At 40.2% G+C, this 18,664-nt stretch overlaps 1 protein-coding gene across 4 annotated transcripts in view; it reads left to right on the top strand.

Moving 5' to 3' along the window:
• The window catches only part of LOC121510901 (serine/threonine-protein kinase VRK1-like), a 30,666-nt gene that overhangs the window by 4,589 nt on the left and 7,413 nt on the right, over positions 1-18,664 (top strand). For all 4 annotated transcript variants that reach the window (XM_041789245.1, XM_041789244.1, XM_041789246.1 and 1 more), the window contains 6 exons: positions 2,232-2,301; positions 3,052-3,139; positions 4,837-4,945; positions 6,420-6,512; positions 6,851-6,983; positions 18,154-18,274. In XM_041789245.1, the coding sequence (XP_041645179.1) occupies positions 2,232-2,301; positions 3,052-3,139; positions 4,837-4,945; positions 6,420-6,512; positions 6,851-6,983; positions 18,154-18,274 (614 nt within the window). The remainder of the gene's footprint in view (positions 1-2,231; positions 2,302-3,051; positions 3,140-4,836; positions 4,946-6,419; positions 6,513-6,850; positions 6,984-18,153; positions 18,275-18,664) is intronic.

Genomic DNA, 18,664 nt, shown 5'->3' on the forward strand with positions numbered 1-18,664 from the left:
TAGAAAGCTGTGAAAATACATTTTTGTGAAAGAGTCTGTCAAGCAAAACAGTGATTTGAATGTTATAATTTTGCCTTCAATGACATAAAAGACATCTGAAAACTGTATTACAAATGTTATTTTATTGTAAAATAAATAGCAATGCTTCCAGTCACTGTCATTCACACTCTGGAACTGGACAGCCTCCATGGGACCTCCCCATACGCCTACGCCCTCTCCTGCTTGCGTATCCCCTGGCACTACCTGTAAATTATAGAAGTAATAGAATCTAAAATAGGTTGTATATATATATATATATATAATATATCATATATAATATATGATATATAATATATAATATAGAATTTTTTTGTTCGTACCTCTTTTTCTGCCAACAGACAGTGTTGTAGAACTGCATGGGGCTTGCTCTTCTCTCAAGTCTGCTTCTGAAATCACAGAGCAGGAATGCATGAGTGATGGTTTCATTCGATAAATTTGGCTGAATAATCAGTGGGTTCCTAACGTTAACTTACCTCCATCACTCTGGGACGGAGAACAAGATCCGCTCCGCCCACTCGGCAGCCATTCCTCAGAGTCTGGGTCGGAAAAGTCCGTCTCTGAAGTGTCATCGCTGTATGCATCCAGCTGGCGAGAGGCTGCCTTATTTCTCTGACGCACTGGGGAGACGTCACGGCATTCTTTAGCCTCTTGGCCGGCCGAGGCAGATCAATGAATGTGCTGATCCCTGGATTCGCTGTTTTTAGTTCAGTGTTGGTTTCAGTGAGTAAGCGATTTCTCAGGCAAAAGTATAAAGTTTCTTCCAGCGTCTATTTTAGAACTTTTAGCTTAGATTACCTCTGTAACGAGCGCTCTGCTCTTTGACCCCAGGGTCTCCACCTCTCATCTCTGTGGTTTTGATCTACCGTCTCTTCCGTGTTCCAACCATCTGACTACGTATCCCAGAGGCCCCAAAATTACTCACAGGGAGTGTGAGAGCGCCCCCTTGTGCCAGTTGCCGAAAAGACACTTTGAAGTATATATACATCTATGGCACTCAAGCGTTGGTTTTCAAATGACGTATATATACGTCAATGGCACTCAATGAGTTAATTTTCTTTCATTTTTTTAATCATGCAATTTTACTTTTGCCACATTGAGTATATTTTGCACATCACAATAAAAGCACATCAGCTCCTAAAATCCATCAAAAATAATGTGGTTTGAGCCTATGTAAGTAGGTGAGATAGGCGATATGGCCTAAAATTTTTACCACAGTATTTTTTTTTGCTCTTTTCAGTAACAGTGTTGTGTCCCTGTATTACAAATCTAAAAGGGATAACATATTTACATGAGTACTGAAGTGCGGAATCCCCCTCTCTACCTAAAATAAGCCTGTGATAAAATACTCAACTCATGTATGAGCATAAGATCACAGGAAAATGCTCTTATAAGTCTCTCTGTGTTCACTTCTTTGTTACTGCACCCGTAGCTTTCAGTTTCATTTCTCTCCTGTGCAGGTGTGTCAAGCTGCTCCTTACAACAACATATTTTCTGATGTGACATCCACAACAAAAGGACTCATATTAACTGACAGCCATTGCATTTTTATTGTGAATAACTTGTCAGAAATAGCATGTTTATCATTGAATTAACTTAGATTTAGCAAAGTTGAGGTGTTTAAAGCTGCTTCTTTGACTTTTTATTAACACCACAGCCCGCTTTTTTTAATCATCATAAGCTTAAAAAAAAGAATTATGTATTAAAATTCACTTTAAACTGTTTAAATGTCATTATAATACAAATAACTGCTGCACTGGGCTCAAAAAAAAAAAAAAAAAACAAGTTGCTCATAACATAAGGTGCATTGTCCTCAGCCTTTTGAATATTACTATATGCTGGGGGGACATTTTGCATTACATTTGGACCGAAGCTGAAGCATAGTTCAGCAGAGTTGGACCTGCATCCGTCAGTGAATTCACTTACTAGGCCTGCTCCCTAGTAAAGCTCACATGCAGCTGGTCTTGTAAACATAGTGACTGTATTTGAACAACCTCATAGAAATTGTGAGACCAAAATATAAAAAAAAGAAAATGTCCAAAGTTTAAAAGTACTGGAAATCCCCTTACAAGGAAAAAATGGGAACGAAGCTTTAAGAAATGCTTAGAAATGTATACCAGAGATGTTAATTGTTCCTAGGCTGCTGCTTCTTTACCCACTGATCATTAAAGGTTTAATAATGCTTGTATGTGCAGGAGTACCAGGAGAATGGCCCCCTGTTCTCGGAGCTCAAGTTCTACCAGAGGGCAGCCAAACCGGAGAGCAGTGAGTAGCACCGCCCGTCCAGCGCCATGGCAGCTCACTGGAGCACGAGTGTGTTTGACTGATGAAGTGGCCGCAGACACGGAGGCTTAGCTGCCTGCCGCACCGTAATTAATAATAAGCCAAAGCAAACATGCACCTCGGTGGCAGTTAGCCCCCCTCATTGTGCTTGTCTGAGCTCTCCAACGCCTTCGTTTGGAGAGGAAGCCACTCACACGTAATGATGGCCGGGCCTCCGCTGAGCCCCTGACCACCTGCCAGCCTGGTCGAGCGCCAGTCAGGCCAGCCGCCATAGAGCCCAGAGCCAGGCCTACTGCTTTGTCTGGGGCCTGTGTGTGTTTGTAGTAGTTTTCATCCTCAATGCGGTAAGATTGATATATTTATGTATGCTTTAATACACTTACAAGGACAAATTGGAATTCTGGACAAAATGTCAGCCTCTTTTCACGAAGTTTGGGAGCTTTTTTCAGAAGGGTCTTAGAAATGAGGAAATGTTCCTCTTGGGGCTTGTTCAAGATTATGATACCATCAGTCTCTCATCAATAGCTTCCCCAACCTCTCCCTTATAACTTCTTTTTGTGCATCTACTGGGTCCAAAGGTTTCTGCTTCTTCAAAGCAACCATTGTGATTTTGAGTCTAATGTAGTTGGTGTTTGGACTCCTGTCCTTCAATCTATTCAGACACCTAATATAAGAGTCTGAAAATAGAGACGTGCACACATCTTGACATAATTATTCTTTTTTGTTCAACAGTGCAGCAATGGACGAGGAGAAAGAACCCGGACTTTCTGGGTATCCCAACATACTGGGGATCAGGACTTGCTGAACACAATAACCTCAAGTAACGTATTTTACTCTAAATACCATAAGATCTGGATTATATGTTGCATGGTATTAAAACACAGTCTTTTTTTTAGGGGACTTCTATATAACCTGACATGCCAATGGATTGTTTCATCCATTGCATGCATGTTGCTTAGATGGATTTGATGTGTCTCAAATCCATCTAAGCAACTGCTCACTGAAAGTGTTTTGGAAGGGCAGCATGTTTGAAAACAATCCAAGAGGGTTGATTGGATGAACGTTCTTTCTGTCTCGTTCATTTCAACTAATTTGGGCAACAAAGTATATGATGTAATTGGCATGCACAGCTCCGAAGTGAACTTTCCACAGTAGAAGTCGTGGCGGTTATTGCTAATTATTATTGGAGCTAGCAGGTGAATCAAACTCATGACGAAGCCAGTCAGGAGAGGAGTAAAAGCATTTTTTGCCTGCCGTCTCATTTTTGACAAATGATGCTGATTGGCTCAGCCAGTTCTTCAATCAATTCAGACTGGAGCTTTGCAAGATTGGTCTGCTTGTTGACAGGAATCTGACCTTTACCTCTGCTTTGCAAGGTTATCTTCCAGCAGTTTTTAGGTGAAGCAGTTTCCATTGTGTTAAACAAACTCCACATCTTATTAAATATGATATCGAAAAGGAATTAAGGAGAGAACAGATGAAACTAGAAAGAGCAGCAGAAAAACAAAAATACTTTAGCTTTCAGCCTACAATGATAGTTGTGAAGTACAGACTCAAAGCCTGAGAGTCACAATGTCCACCTCCTCTGGTCATTTATTGTCTTTAATTAAGGAGAATTTTCAAACAAATTAGCACTCCACAAGATTAATTAACTGAAAAGTATACCCTTGCTGTCTTTAAAAGCAGAATTAGGACCAAATGAGGGGGAAAAGCTGTTTAAAAGTCGTACCAAACCTACCAGCCTTAAGCAAAGAAGCAGCTTCTTGTAGTGCACTGCGAATGGGGGCGAATTTTCAATAGCATCAGTTCTCATGCAGTGTGCAATAGTGGCGGTTACACTTTAGAAGATTAACCCCACAATTAAGGGTATTTCTTAAATATACACTGCTGGCTGTCAAACCACGAAGGGAGATGAGAGATTAAGCCTGATCTCTCAGACCAGAAATCAGAGTCTCCCATGCCTGGGAGCTGGCTCTCTTTTAACCTTGCTAGATCATCATGGCAGCTGACTCTAAACTCACAACCTAGTCAGTAAAAAGTCATCCTCAGAGTTGAGCTTAAAATAAGCTTAGGGTTTTGTCATTTTTCTTTATTCGTTTTTAGTAATGTCGCCATCATGGAGATCTTCAGCTTAAGAAATATATTTATAGAACGTTTTACCATCATAACGTGTTTTATGCCACAGACAGTGCTGTGCAGTTGCAGCAACACATAAGCCGACTGTATGCATAACATCCCGGAGCCTACATATCCTTGTTTTTTCCTGTTTAAAATCACGTTTAATTTCAGCAGATGATAAGGACACAGCCATCTTGGGAAACTTATTTTAATGTTTGGTCATGATATCCTGAAGTCAGTTTAACACAGCTGCTTTAACTTTAATGTGATGTGTGATGTCCAGTTTTGATGTATATTTGTGGTGACCTCGATTTAAAACAGGTTTTTTATATCAGTAATTAAAACAGGGTGTGTTTCAGAATCAGTAAAACTGGTGGTTTTTCTTCCTCTCCTGTGCAGGTATCGTTTCATGGCTATGGACCGCCTGGGCAGTGACCTTCAGAAAGTCTTTGAGAAAAACGGGGGCCGCTTAAAGAAGGCCACTGTGCTGCAACTTGGCCAAGGACTGGTGAGCTCATCTGTGTCAAATGAAAGGGACAACTATTTTTTATAGTCATTGATTGTTGTTTAAAACTGGAGCTTGAGCACCAGCTATCGAGATAAAAATGCTGGGTTGAAGGCCACTTTAACAGATAACGACCCCTTTTAACCATAAGACTAACATGACATACACTATATTGCCAAAAGTATTTGCTCATCTGCCTGGACTCGCATATGAACTTAAGTGACATCCCATTCTTGATCCATAGAGTTTAATATGACGTCAGTCCACCCTTTGCAGCTATAACAGCTTCAACTCTTCTGGGAAGGCTTTTCACAAGGTTTAAGAGTGTGTTTATGGGGATTTTTGACTATTCTTCCTTAAGTGCATTTGTGAGGTCACACACTGATGTTGGACGAGAAGGCCTGGCTCTCAGTCTCCGCTCTAATTCATCCCAAAGGTGTTCTATCAGGTTGAGGTCAGGACTCTGTGCAGGCCAGTCAAATTCGTCCACACCAAACTCTCTCATCCATGTCTTTATGGACCTTGCTTTGTGCACTGGTGCACAGTCATGTTGGAACAGGAAGGGGCCATCCCCAAACTGTTCCCACAAAGTTGGGAGCATGGAATTATCCAAAATCTCTTGGTATGCTGGAGCATTCAGAGTTCCTTTCACTGGAACTAAGGGGCCAAGCCCAGCTCCTGAAGAACAACCCCACACCATAATCCCCCCCCTCCACCAAACTTTACACTTGGCACAATGCAGTCAGACAAGTACTGTTCTCCTGGTGACCGCCAAACCCAGACTCGTCCATCAGATTGCCAGATGAAGAAGTGCGATTCGTCACTCCAGAGAACGTGTCTCCACTGCTCTAGAGTCCAGTGGCGGTGTGCTTTACACCACTGCATCCAACGCTTTGCATTGCATTTGGTGATGTATGGCTTGGCCATGGAAACCCATTCCATGAAGCTCTCTATGCACTGTTCTTGAGCTAATCTGAAGGCCACATGAAGTTTGGAGGTCTGTAGCGATTGACTCTGCAGAAAGTTGGCGACCTCTGCGCACGATGTACCTCAGCATCCGCTGACCCCGCTCCGTCATTTTACTTGGCCTACCACTTGGTGGCTGAGTTGCTGTCATTCCCAATCGCTTCCACTTTGTTATAATACCACTGACAGTTGACTGTGGAATATTTAGGAGGAAACTTCACCACTGGACTTGTTGCACAGGTGGCATCCTATCACAGTACCACGCTGGAATTCACTGAGCTCCTGAGAGTGACCCATTCTTTCACAGATGTTTGCAGAAACAGTCTGCATGCCTAGGTGGTTGATTTTATACACCTGTGGCCATGGAAGTGATTGGAACACTTGATTTCAATTATTTGGATGGGTGAGTGAATACTTTTGGCAATATAGTGTACCTCTGACTTTGTGTGTTCACTATTTTATCATTAAAATCTGCAAATCGCATCATTTGCCCTGTTTTTGTTTGTTCCAGGTGTCGGTTCTTGAATATATTCATGAACATGAGTATGTTCATGCAGACATAAAAGCTGCCAACCTCATGTTGGGTTACAGAAACCCTGAACAGGTTAGTCCACTGCTGATCACTGCTAGTAATCCTTCTTTTCTGCAGGAGCAAGGTCTGCTCTATTACCCATAAAATATAGGAGACGAGCCTCAGTAGCGTAATGTTGGAAGAGATGCCAAATTAAAATATTCCGAAGAGTATGCATTGGATGCCAACACCAAAGCAGTTCAAAAATGGAAGTAGTGCTGGCTGAAATGAAACCAAGACAGGCTGATTTAATGACAGGATATTTAGTAGCATCAGTAGTGGTTATGTCGCTAAGAAGATGTCAATTCTTTCTATCTGTTGAATGCCTTTGAAATAATAACTTAAGTATGCTTTCCTGTTGTGTGTTTAAGGTCTACCTTGCAGACTATGGACTGTCTTATAGATACTGTCCTGATGGAGACCACAAAGAATATAAAGAAAATCCCAAGAAGGGCCACAACGGAACGATTGAGTACACCAGCCTCGATGCCCACAAAGGCCTCTGTAAGCTCTTGTTGTATTTATTTGTCGAATCCAGATTTCATATCAGGCAGGTCCATCTTGCAAAGCTCCAATCTGAAATGAATGTGCTCATGCTGGGAATAGAGTGGACCATCAGCATCGTTCAAGGAGAACGAGGCTGTGGCTATGGGTGGAGATTAATTGTGCAGCAAGCCAGCACACATTTGTAACTGGTTATGTGCTAAGCTCAGTTGTAGCTATAGTATAGTGGCATTTTTTTAATCAAAACTGGACATAATTTCTGTATTATATGAAGGAAAATGATTTCACTAAAAGCTTTTCTTGGTGAAAAAGATGCTTTTCTCTTCTCCCAACTGACTTTGTTCGTTCAGCATGTGTTTGTTTAAACAACTGGCTCCAGTAATTGTTAGCAACTGTGGCAGCTTCTGTGTCAAGCTTACAATTTATGAAACTGGACATGTCCACCAGGTCATATGCTTCGTTGTTCTTATTTACCCATGATGAATGAGACATACAAAATGTTCACCCAGTCCTTTTTTGAAAGGTCCTGCCTTTCCCTAACACTTTCAGCAGTTCAGAATTTAAAAAGATATTATGTCAGTAGGTGGAGCCACAGGGAGCCAGGAGATCTCGGGAGAGCCGGAAGCTGGCCGGTCAGGTTTTGCCAACAGTGTGTTGCCAGTGTTCTGATTGGCTCATCAGCAGAAGAGGTCCTCCCATCTTCAGTGACCTGAGTCCTCTCAGTGGTAGCCATTAGTGAACGCAGTAGCAATCAGAGGACCCAAGCAAAACAGTCTATCTGGCATGTCAGATTACAGATTGACCGTGAGCGAGCCATCTCACATCCTGTCTTTGGTCAGAGTTGTGTAATATGCAAATCAGCTACTGTAATGTGACACAGAAATAACATAATGGCTGCCACTGATAAAACACCTCTGTGTCCTAAAACCAAGAGCACTTACCTTTGGTACTGCACATAAAAGTATTTTCCAGCACCAGTTTAGCTCTGTTGGTAAAGCAGGCGCCCGTATTCTGAGGCTAAAGTCCTTAATACTCTGGTTGTGGGACTGATTCTCGGTCTCAGCGCATGTTTGGCACACTTCTATTCCCACTCTATATCCCCATTTTTCCTGTCTCTCTTTAGCTGTTTTATCCAATTATCCACTATCCAAAGGCAAAAATCCCAGGACCAAGTGGGCTGGTCCAGGCCCCAGGGGAGTCAGCAGCAAGTAACGTGCTGACACAAGAGCCTGTTGTTGTACACACAACTTAAACGTAACTTTTATCCTGCTAATCTTTTCAGCTATCAATTCTCATTTCCCCTCTCTCGGTCATGACAATGAGAAACCTCTCCCTCTCTCTGTCATACACAAAGACATCCAGAGCTCCTGTCTCTTGACCCACACGGCAGCACTCAGCTGGTCACAAACAGAACAATACTTCTAATATATTATATTAAGATTACATGTGAGACTTGTAAAGTGGAGATGCTTATCATGAGAACTTGATAATATGCAAGCACCAATAGAGATGGTATGTTAGATTTCTCACTTTTAAAACTCTTTTTTGTCATTTATTTTACCTCAAAGTTTGATCGATGTAGTGATTTTTTTCCCATTTACTTTTCACCGTCTTAGCTTACCTTTGCCTTAAAACAGAGTTTTTTCTCATCTTCACACATCTTTTTCCCTCCTTTTCATCTCTTTGTCTTCTGTCACTCTTGAGGTAAACAATGAAACAAACTCATGTCAATATTTAACTTTCGTATAGATTTATTTATACAAAAACATTGATAGCCTTACAAAAACTGTATCGTCCATCCTACATTGTCACTTGATCTGTTTAACTGTTGAGCATATTGCCTCAATAGGAGCCATCAAGTAACTGCACAACAGTCTGTCTAAATAGTCAACATATCACTCTGGTATTTGCTGACTAGTCGACCACCAAAATAGTGATTGTTGCATCCCAACTCAAAAGTAGGTTGGGCCCTTGCCCTGTCTGTTCCACAGTTCGTGCTGTGGCAGGCTAGTTCATGAATGGAAATTAATAACTCTGCTTAATAATAGATTGATAACTCCCCACCCTGGAACACAAAACTGTTTGACAGCAGTCAGGTAATGAGTCAGCTGCTGCATGAATACGCTTTTAACATTAAACATTCTGAACATGAAAAATGCTGTCAGTCAAAATGAAACTGAAAATAAGACCTATTTAAACCAGCAGTTCAAGTTAACAGCATAATTTTCCGATGAGTTTTTCTTGTCAGTTCATGGTAAATATCTCTTTGCAAATGCCAGGAATACAGAAAAACCTAAACATAACCCTAAAGACCAAAAACATGTCCTGATTTATCCCAGACTGCTTATTTTACTCACTACTTTTGATTTTCTGTCTGTCATAAAGAACAACAGGTTTTCAAATGGTAATAAATGTGTACTGTAGATGTTTACAGTATCTATGTTAACCTCACATTAGAATATGTCCTTTCAGTTTACAGTCTTACTTCATCAATACATGTAAAACAGTCTCTCTGCCCCGCCACCCTCTGCCTCCCTCGGCTGATATTGGGAACACATTAACTGGCAAATTGCCTACATGCTCCCTCTCTTCATTGACCATCGATTCTCCATCCCCAGCCCCTCCTGAATTCCCCGGTACCGTCTCTGTTTAACAATTCCCTAATTAGCTGAAGTCATAACCTGCATCGTGTATTCATCCCCCATTAATTAAGAGCTTTGATGTTTGGTTAGAGCGAGGCCTGAGCCACAGATAACCTCTCTGAGCTCTGCACAGGACAACTCCACTCTCCTCCGGTTCAATATTGTGAGTTAGCATGGCTCAGACTGCCTAATCGCCAGGGTAGTGTTTCTATCAACAAGATCGATAAGTAAAAGAGGGCCAGAAAATGTCCTGGTCAGCAATAACTATGAGATGAAAGTCAATTTTAATATGATTGAGAAAGAGGAAGGGAAAGAGTGGGATAATACATGTTTTTGCTAAGAAATGTGCTTGCATGAGAACCACAAAATGTTGAAACCCTGAAAGAGATCATTATTTTTTAAACACTGACACATTCCTTTATTGTACTTGTATTCTTTAACAAACGGAATATGACTCAATATTGGGAAAAAAAAGAAATCATTTTGGGGTTTTAATGCTTTTATTTAGGTAGAACATTGGATAAAGTGAGAAACTTGGGATAGGGCGAGTGAGGAATTGCATGTGATAAAGGAGCCACAGGCAGGATTTGAACCTGGCTGCCTGCTTAAGCTAGGTTCACACTACAAGATAATCATGCCAATTTTGGATCAGATCCCCCCTTTCATAGAAAGTCAGCAGAGGCCTGTTTTAAGAGTGATCTGTCCCGCTCATCTGTTTGAAAGATGATCAGAGCATCTCCGATTTCAGAGAATGAATATCAAATATATTGAATATTTTTGATCAGAAAATGGGTGAGGACAGCTGAGTGGGCATGAGCAGGATTGTAGGGTGAAACGGACCATTAGCTAATCAGAAAATAAAGTGACCAAAGCAGGAAGCACAAGAGACAGTCATGTCAGTGACAGTAAACATGAAGTAAGAGGGATGTCAGAAGTGGAGTATCATTTTCTTGATTTGTGGCAAGAACACAAGCTTTTATACCAGCGGTTTTCAACTGGTAGCAACTGGCTTTGCAACATCTTTTTTTAACATCTGCGACCCACTAATAATGGCTTAGTGACCCACTTTAAGGTAGACCCACCACTTGAGAATCAAGTCACAAATCATACCACAATCCAACTGAAAAGGGGAGGAGTTGGCTTGTTTACTTTAAAGTCACATTTGACTGAGCAAAATTTGGAGTTTTGTGAGTGGAGTCTTTGAATGAATCTGTTATAGTGTGTTGTGCTGTGTTGGTCATCTCATTGCATACCACACAATATGTGTTGCACATCAGTGATCAAGCCAAAATCTCACCATCTTCATATCCATGCAAAGCCATATCTTTAGTTGATGTAAAGTTGTAGTATGATGCATAGTTGTTCAAATTCCCAGCACACACCTAGGCATGCCTCACTCCAACATTTAGGAACAACTTAATTACATAATTACATGCTAAAATGTATGTTTTTTTCAGCCTACATTTTAGCCACACCAGCCTTATTCACAGTTGTTGATCCAAGCAATCTGCTCTCGCAAATCTAAACCTTTTGTACCTGTTTGTAGTCACTTTTACACCAAATTACCCAAAACACATGCATATGTAATCAAGGCAAAGTGGGAAAATACTCAGAATAACACAGAAAATATTAAGTTATCTAAGTGGTTCTCAACTGATCCAGCCATAGGTCCCACCAGTCTGTCTTACAACAGATCGACCCGAGTTTCCAAAAAATTTTGAACAACGCATGTTTAGTTAATTGAATATGTTGCAGTTTGTAGCACGATTGGACCAAAACACCTGATATAAAAAAGAAAAGGGACAAAAATGACAAATTTTGTACCCTCTTTCCCCATCATTATGTGTCAATTTTTGCCAATTTTCCAGAGAACTTGTGGAACTACTTCATTATCATGGGAGAAGTAGCATTTATTGCAAGAAGAGAAAAAAAAATATTTAAAATATTGATCAAAGATTTAAATTTACCCAATTTCACAGTAAAAGAGGGTAAAATAAAAGGTATTGATGCATGTCAAATAAGGATTTTAGGACTTTTGCCACCTTTTTTTTTTCAGACACCTAGTCATGACCCACTGAAAACTGCTCCACCACCCACTTTTGGGTCCTGCCCCACCAGTTGAGAACCACTGGTCCAAGAGGATGTTCAATTTTTGGATATTTTGATACCTTATGATACTGAGAGTTTTGAAACAATATTTTCATCACAGCAGTTGTCTATCTTATCTATCCGTAGAATCCAAAAATACCAGTGCTAACACGTAAAAGTATCTGTGGTTGTTGTAGCTATATTAATCAGGCATGGTTGTGCAAATTCCCAAGGCATACCTTTTGAGAACCACTGATTTAGAGGTCAGGCAGCTTTGTGGACATAACTGCATGAAGACTACCAGCAACAGATAAAAACCAAGGCTCCAATGTATCCTCAAAAGGGCTAAAAAAGTCTGAACTTTGACTTTTGAAGGTGATAAAAGTCAAAATTCTCTTTTTTTCTTGTGAAAGGTCTTAAATCTTAGATGACACTTTAAGATTTATCTTTATCCAGTCTTTCTTTTCTAGATAAATATTCAATTTTAAACATTCTTCTCATTTACACTGTGTGTCCAATTAATAATCAGATTTTGTTTTTTATGACCCAAAAATGTCTTTGCCCTTTACTACTTGACCTTTCATAAACAGTTCATTAAATCAGAAAGTGTAGTCCTGGTCTGTTGTACCAAGAAATCATCCATGCCTTTCATTTTTGACTGCTGCACAAAAGGTGGTATTAATTTTTTTAGTTCAGGTCTTAAAAAGTCTTGAATATGTTTTTAAGCATGCCAGAACCCTTGAAAGGATATTATTGTGTTGTGAAAGTAAATTGCTCTATAATTCAAAACTCCATAAACACCTGCTTCAAAGCAAATGAGCATACTTACTTTCTGCTGTGCATGGAGATTATGACAGAGGAAGAGACCTTTACCTGCCCTTTTCTGACCCGATGGCACCAATCCCCACAAAGATGTTGACATGTTGCCATAGTAGGGCTTGGTGAATGCAGCTGCCGACTGGCATGCCTTTGAACTCCGAGCTAAACGGTGTAATTACCACCATTCGATGGGCGTCCAGTGGACACAAGACCGTTTCTAAACAACACGACTGTAAAGCACAAGGGTTAAGAGTGTGACACCACAGCATGCTTTAGGGAATCTGAATAACAATAGGAGATAATTAACAAAAACACCAGCGCTGCCTCACCTCCTTGTCTAAAGCATGTAGAGGACATGTGAGTAGTGTGTGTTTATATGTATGTGCGTGTGTATTTTCAAGGAACCTCCCTCTGAGAGCTGTTTAAGTGTGTACACACGTGCATATCTCTCTGCTCCACTGTCCTTTGTCTCTCCTCTTATGAGGGCAAAACACATTAAATACAGAAGAGCAGACGCACAAAACACTATTATGAGCTCAGATAAGGTGCCCAAAGCGCTCACAGAGGGCAGCAAAGCTTAATGTAGTTGTTGATCTTTTTAATTGTTAATCTATTATGCTGCTCTGGGAGTTGCAACACTTTTTCCAGTGTCAGTATCACATGTATTTTTCATCTTTATTCTCTTTTAACAGGCTCTCAGTAGCAATGAAGAGTTGTGTGATTAGGAAGCCCCACTGTAATGCTGAGTGAACACATTCTTTTCTCACACAAGGACAAAAAGACCTTTAATTCATTGTCAGACTTGCTCAGATGTAATGCAATAGACAAGGCAGTAATTGCAGGAAACCTTCTGTAAACAGTGTTTTTCCTTGCTGATTTTTTAGTCAAAAGTATCCAACTAGTTGTTCATACAGAGGTGATAAATAAGGGGCGGTGTTCAATAATAGCCATAGTATCCCTTAATGGAAAAATGTGCATGTTTAAGAATAATGTTCTAAGAGTGTGTTTCCATGTCCAGCAGCAGCACCATTGTCTGTGTTTGAAGATTCTCTAAAAGTGATGACAGAACTCCTGTTAATGATGTAGACCTCATTTGTCAAACAAACAAAAGGTAAAAAAAAAAAGATTCAGAATTTAGACATGCTTATGGTCATGATCACGTGATGGAATCATACCATCATCCTCTTCACAAGCGCAGCTCACAAAGTGATGTACGGCAAAAGACTGTTTTAAAAAGCTGAAATACTGTAAATTTGGTGTAGAAGGTGCACTCCTAGTACCTTTTTCCCAAAAGCTGCCCTATATATGTTATATGCTTGGATGACCAATATACCAGATATCTACTCAATGTGAATTGCAAACAGCTGCTGTACTACTCAGAATGTGCTGGGATATATAAAGACACAAACCAGGCCAGGCAGGATCTGGCACCACTTTTTAACTGCTTTTCCTTATTAGGTCACAATAGTGCATTCAAATAAAACAGGCAGGATACCGTTAGTGTTACAGTTACCATTGAGTGCTAGTTTGACTGGAAGCACTTCTCAGTAAGGATAACAAGTGATGGGTGGAGCAGGGCATGCTGTGAGTCAGCCTACAACAATCACTAGCAGTCGAGAGTTCAGTTTCTGTATTGTAGCTGGTAGATGGGCAAACTTCATACAGCGAAAACAGATGGTACTAAAAGAGCAACACAGCTGCACAGAAACTGCACATTGTTGTCTTTGCTGAGTGGTTTGAACCCTTTTCCCCTTGGGTGATTCCAAAAAATGAACTGTGGCTGATAATCTGTCTTTCGACACTGATTGGTCCTGTCACTTTCTAACCGGGCCCAAATGGTTCAGACGGGAGCTTTGCAAGATGGATTCGCCAGTGAGAAAGTGACAGGAAATGGGCGTATCCATCTGCTTTGCAAGGTTATACAATGATAATATTCTCTTTAAAGATTGACTGAATCCCGGACCATTTTTTCCAGCTACAAGCCTTTGTATATACTGTTGACCAAGTTGGATCTAGACCTTAGACCTTAGATTCATCTGTGGACTTAAAGGATTGAAAGTAGGGTAATTATTTTCACTAGGATTGCAAATTAACCATGTTTTTCAGAAAATGAGGTTGCTGAAATATGAACTGTCTTCTACAAGAGCATATACCATGGTTTCATATGCTGGTAGTTTGTGGTGAATCTATCTTGAATGTTTTTGACTTTATGGTTAATAATCAAAGCTGCAAAAGTAGAAACTCTGGTTGTTGGTTACACCTTAAACATTTCCACATTAAGCCTTCTGGGGACACACCCAGTGACAGCACTCAACACTTAATCTCTTCATTTTGTCTTCTTCTACTCATCAACATGTCTTGATATCTCTTACTTACATTTTGTGAACTAAAACTTTGTTAACCTGTAATCAGATTACTCTCCATCCATTCCTTGTATCCTGGTCTTGTGTGGCAGTGACCATGTTTCCTCCTCCTTAGACCAGCCTGTTGGATGGAGAGGATCAATGCATGCCGTGGCTCAGGGAGGAGATTTCTCCCCTCTGATGGAGCCAGTCGATAGGTAATTTCTCCGGAGACGTGTTGCGGCCGTTACAGTATTGAGCTGCTAAAACTCCCCGGGCTCGACCCCTCTGGATGGACTTGGTCGACAAGTATTGATAGACTTCGCACATTAATGTAGACCCCTGCAATCAAACACACTCACAATAAGATGCAAACACAGTCCAGACTTGTGCTTAAAGAAAACTTGTCCTGTATGTTATTTATATTTTCTCTAGTTTTTGTTATTGAACTTTTCATGAAATGTGAACATATACTCGATACAGATGCACGTTTACAGTGCTCTATTAATTAGATAACAAGTTCTTAGTTTTGATGTTAAACACCACAGATTTGGAAAATAGATAAAATTATAACAAAGACAAATGCTATGGCCCCTGTGGTACACTTTGCACAAAGCGTCTTGGCACACAGTGAAGGTATCTTTCCTTTTTTTCATCTCTTCTAGTTGTTTTCACCCCAAGCTTCACCACTGTGTAAGTAGCTGGTGAGCTTGCTCCTTTTTGCTCCCATGGGTGTGTTTGTCTTGAAATGAGGTGTGGTCAGGCGCAAAGGTGGCACTTCCCTAACTTAAGGACGCAGAAATTGACAGCACCATAAACCATGTGAAATCCGTTCTAAACAATGCAGCACTACTGACTCAGACCCTGTATGGATCACATCATTCACTCCCTACTTCAATTGCCATTTTTGTACTATTTTACAGGCTGTAATTTCAAAGAAATATACACGGATCATTGATAGGTGAAACATAATGAGAGACATGTTTGGATTTTTAATTTCTTTTAGAGAGTTTTAATTCTGTTTAAACTCATAAATCTGCATTTATATCAAACTTTGACTAACCTTGCAAAGCTTTCCAGATGGACTGGCCAGATTCCATGTCTGTCTTTAGGAAAATCCATCTTGCAAAGCTCCAGTCTAAAACAATTGTGCCCAGTCTGACAATGGATAGGACCAGTCAGTGTCATATGAGTAGAATGAGGTAGTAGCTACAGGTGGGGTTTGTTTATATTGGAAGCTGGTAATAATGGCTGAGACAGATTTAGGAATTAGCTTGGATGTAGCTATAGTATAGCAGCAGTTTGATCAGAACTGGACCACAATGCTTTGTATAAAAAAGAACAAAGAACCCTACTGGAAGCTTTTCATGGTGGAAAATGGGTTTCTACTTTTCTGCCAACCTACTTTGTCATGACTTTGCCATAGTTACGGGTAAGGTGTAGCTGTATTGCAAGACAATGGTAATGACTGTTGTTGGTGAAGCTCATAGCTCGGATGTAGCTTTAGCGGCAGTTTTGTCAGATCTGAACAGCATTTATTTATGGAGGGGAGCAGAGAGCCACACTGAAAGCTTTCCTGTGCATAGATGTTTTTTGCACTTCTCTCTACTGACCTCGGCATGAGTTTCATCCATAGACTGTAAAAAGAACTGGACAAAGCCTGTGTGACGTCAGCCGTTTGATTACAATAGGCGGACTCAAACAGCTTTTGAAGCTAATCAGCGGTGGCTTCCATATTGAAATCGCTGTCACAACTGAACTTTGAATCAATCTAAAAGCTCGCCCACTAACTCAACTTCCTGTCAGCTAGCTAGCTAGCATTCTGCTTGACAGAAATGTAGCTTTTGCCTATCAAGCTATCTGTCAGTCAAATGAGACATCAGTCAGTGCATTGTGAGGTTTTTCCTAAATATAATCGAAACGATTGTGGTTAAAAAAATTCCCCCCCTGTACAATGAGAGGACATGAAGTCATTAGCTAATGAGAAACATTTTGTTTCTTTAAACCAGGCTCTAAACCAGTTTATTTCTAGTGTGAAAAAATGCTTTTTAACATGTGTTGTATATGTGACTTCCGGCGTTCCTGCAGCCAGCCTCAAGTGGACACTCGCGGTATTGCAATATTTTGCACTTCTGCATTGACTTCCTTTTCCAGGACTAGAGGTTGTTGCTTGGTTTTATCCAACAATGAGTGCCACCGTTGATCAACCATGACACCGCCTTACTGCTGAGATTATATTCCTTACCGGAGCTGCACAGGCTAACTACCTAATTTGGTCATTTTGCTCTTATTGGTCCATAATGAATGTGACGGACAGAATTTTAGTCCAATCACCTTCAGATAATTTTTTCAAAGCTCTGCCCTTTCCATACACTTAGTATGGGAGGTATCCCAGAAAAATTTGAAATATACCCCAGGCATGCAATGTATAAATGAAAGTCTTATCTGGCAAATCAGATTAAACGTTGACTGCGCTAAGGACAAAGCATTTTATTTGAATATTTTTGTGAGTTGCTATGTGATAATTGAATTTGGCGCAGATTTTAAAAACATTTTGAGCCTTTTTATGCTTTTCATTAGACAAATCTTATGGCAAGTTTGTGTACACTGCTACACTGGATAGTGGCCATTTCCGTGGTGGCAACTTGGCATCTGCGGCTGTCTGCTGACTATAACAGCAGCATGGATACTTGGATAAAAACATTATAAGCAACCTTGGCCAATCTGAACTTGAGATTGTACATACAAGACATCATTTACAACAACAACCTGATTTAAAGAAAAAAAATGCAGTATGCCACACTTTTTTATTAAGTATGACTCGCTAAGTTAGTCCACTCACTAGTAATAATTTTGAAAAAACAGCAGCATATTATCAACACAGTCAAGTAGTGATTTTGAATATATTTAGTTTTAAAATTTAGTTCACTTTTTTAAATATTTTCATTTTTTTGCTAATATTGCTATACAGGACTGTCAATGATAAAGCTACTGAGAAAGATATTTTTAGAGAAGAAAAATGTTTATTATTGTTCAGTTATTGTTAGATGTTACTAAGTAATGGCAGCTTGTCAACTTGCTGTTTTCCCTGGAATTGTATCTTTTTTCCTTTGCAAGGACACAGAAAAATACTGAATTTGTGGTTGACAAATGTGAGACCTTTCACAACTGAAATGTGAGGAAGTAAGGCATAGTCCATTTGTAAAAATGAGAGGCAGAAGCTTTAAAGTTTGGCAAATTTTATCTTCCTGACCACTTCATATGTATGTTTTTGTGTAGCTCCATCCAGACGAGGGGACCTCCAGATTTTGGGCTTCTGTCTTCTGCACTGGTTATGTGGATCTCTGCCTTGGGACAATGTCCTGAAGAACCCAACGCAGGTCCAAGAAGCCAAGGCTAGGTAGGTATTCACTTTTACACTTTCGGTTTTTTTCACTTTCTCTACAGACCTGACTGAACAAAGTGTGTTGCCAGGTAATCCTTGCATGAACTTGTATGTGTCTTTATGCATTATATTTGCCATAAAAATGTCAGAAATCTTTATTCAAGCATGAATAAGTTCAATGGAATCCTTCACACCAGTGACATAATTTCACTCTGTGAAATTGCAGCAAATATTTTTTTAACTGTTGTCAATTCTTTTAACTTTTGGAGGAGGAGCACAAATCTGACCAATCAAAATGCCCGGACTGACACAGGCAGCAGGCAGCCCGCCATGTTCATGTGAACATAGATGCATGGTGCGCACAGTTGGAGCTGTTTACAAACTAATGGGACTTTGCTCCAAAAG

The sequence above is a fragment of the Cheilinus undulatus genome, linkage group 6 (assembly GCF_018320785.1).
Source record: "Cheilinus undulatus linkage group 6, ASM1832078v1, whole genome shotgun sequence".
Lineage (NCBI taxonomy): Eukaryota > Metazoa > Chordata > Actinopteri > Labriformes > Labridae > Cheilinus > Cheilinus undulatus.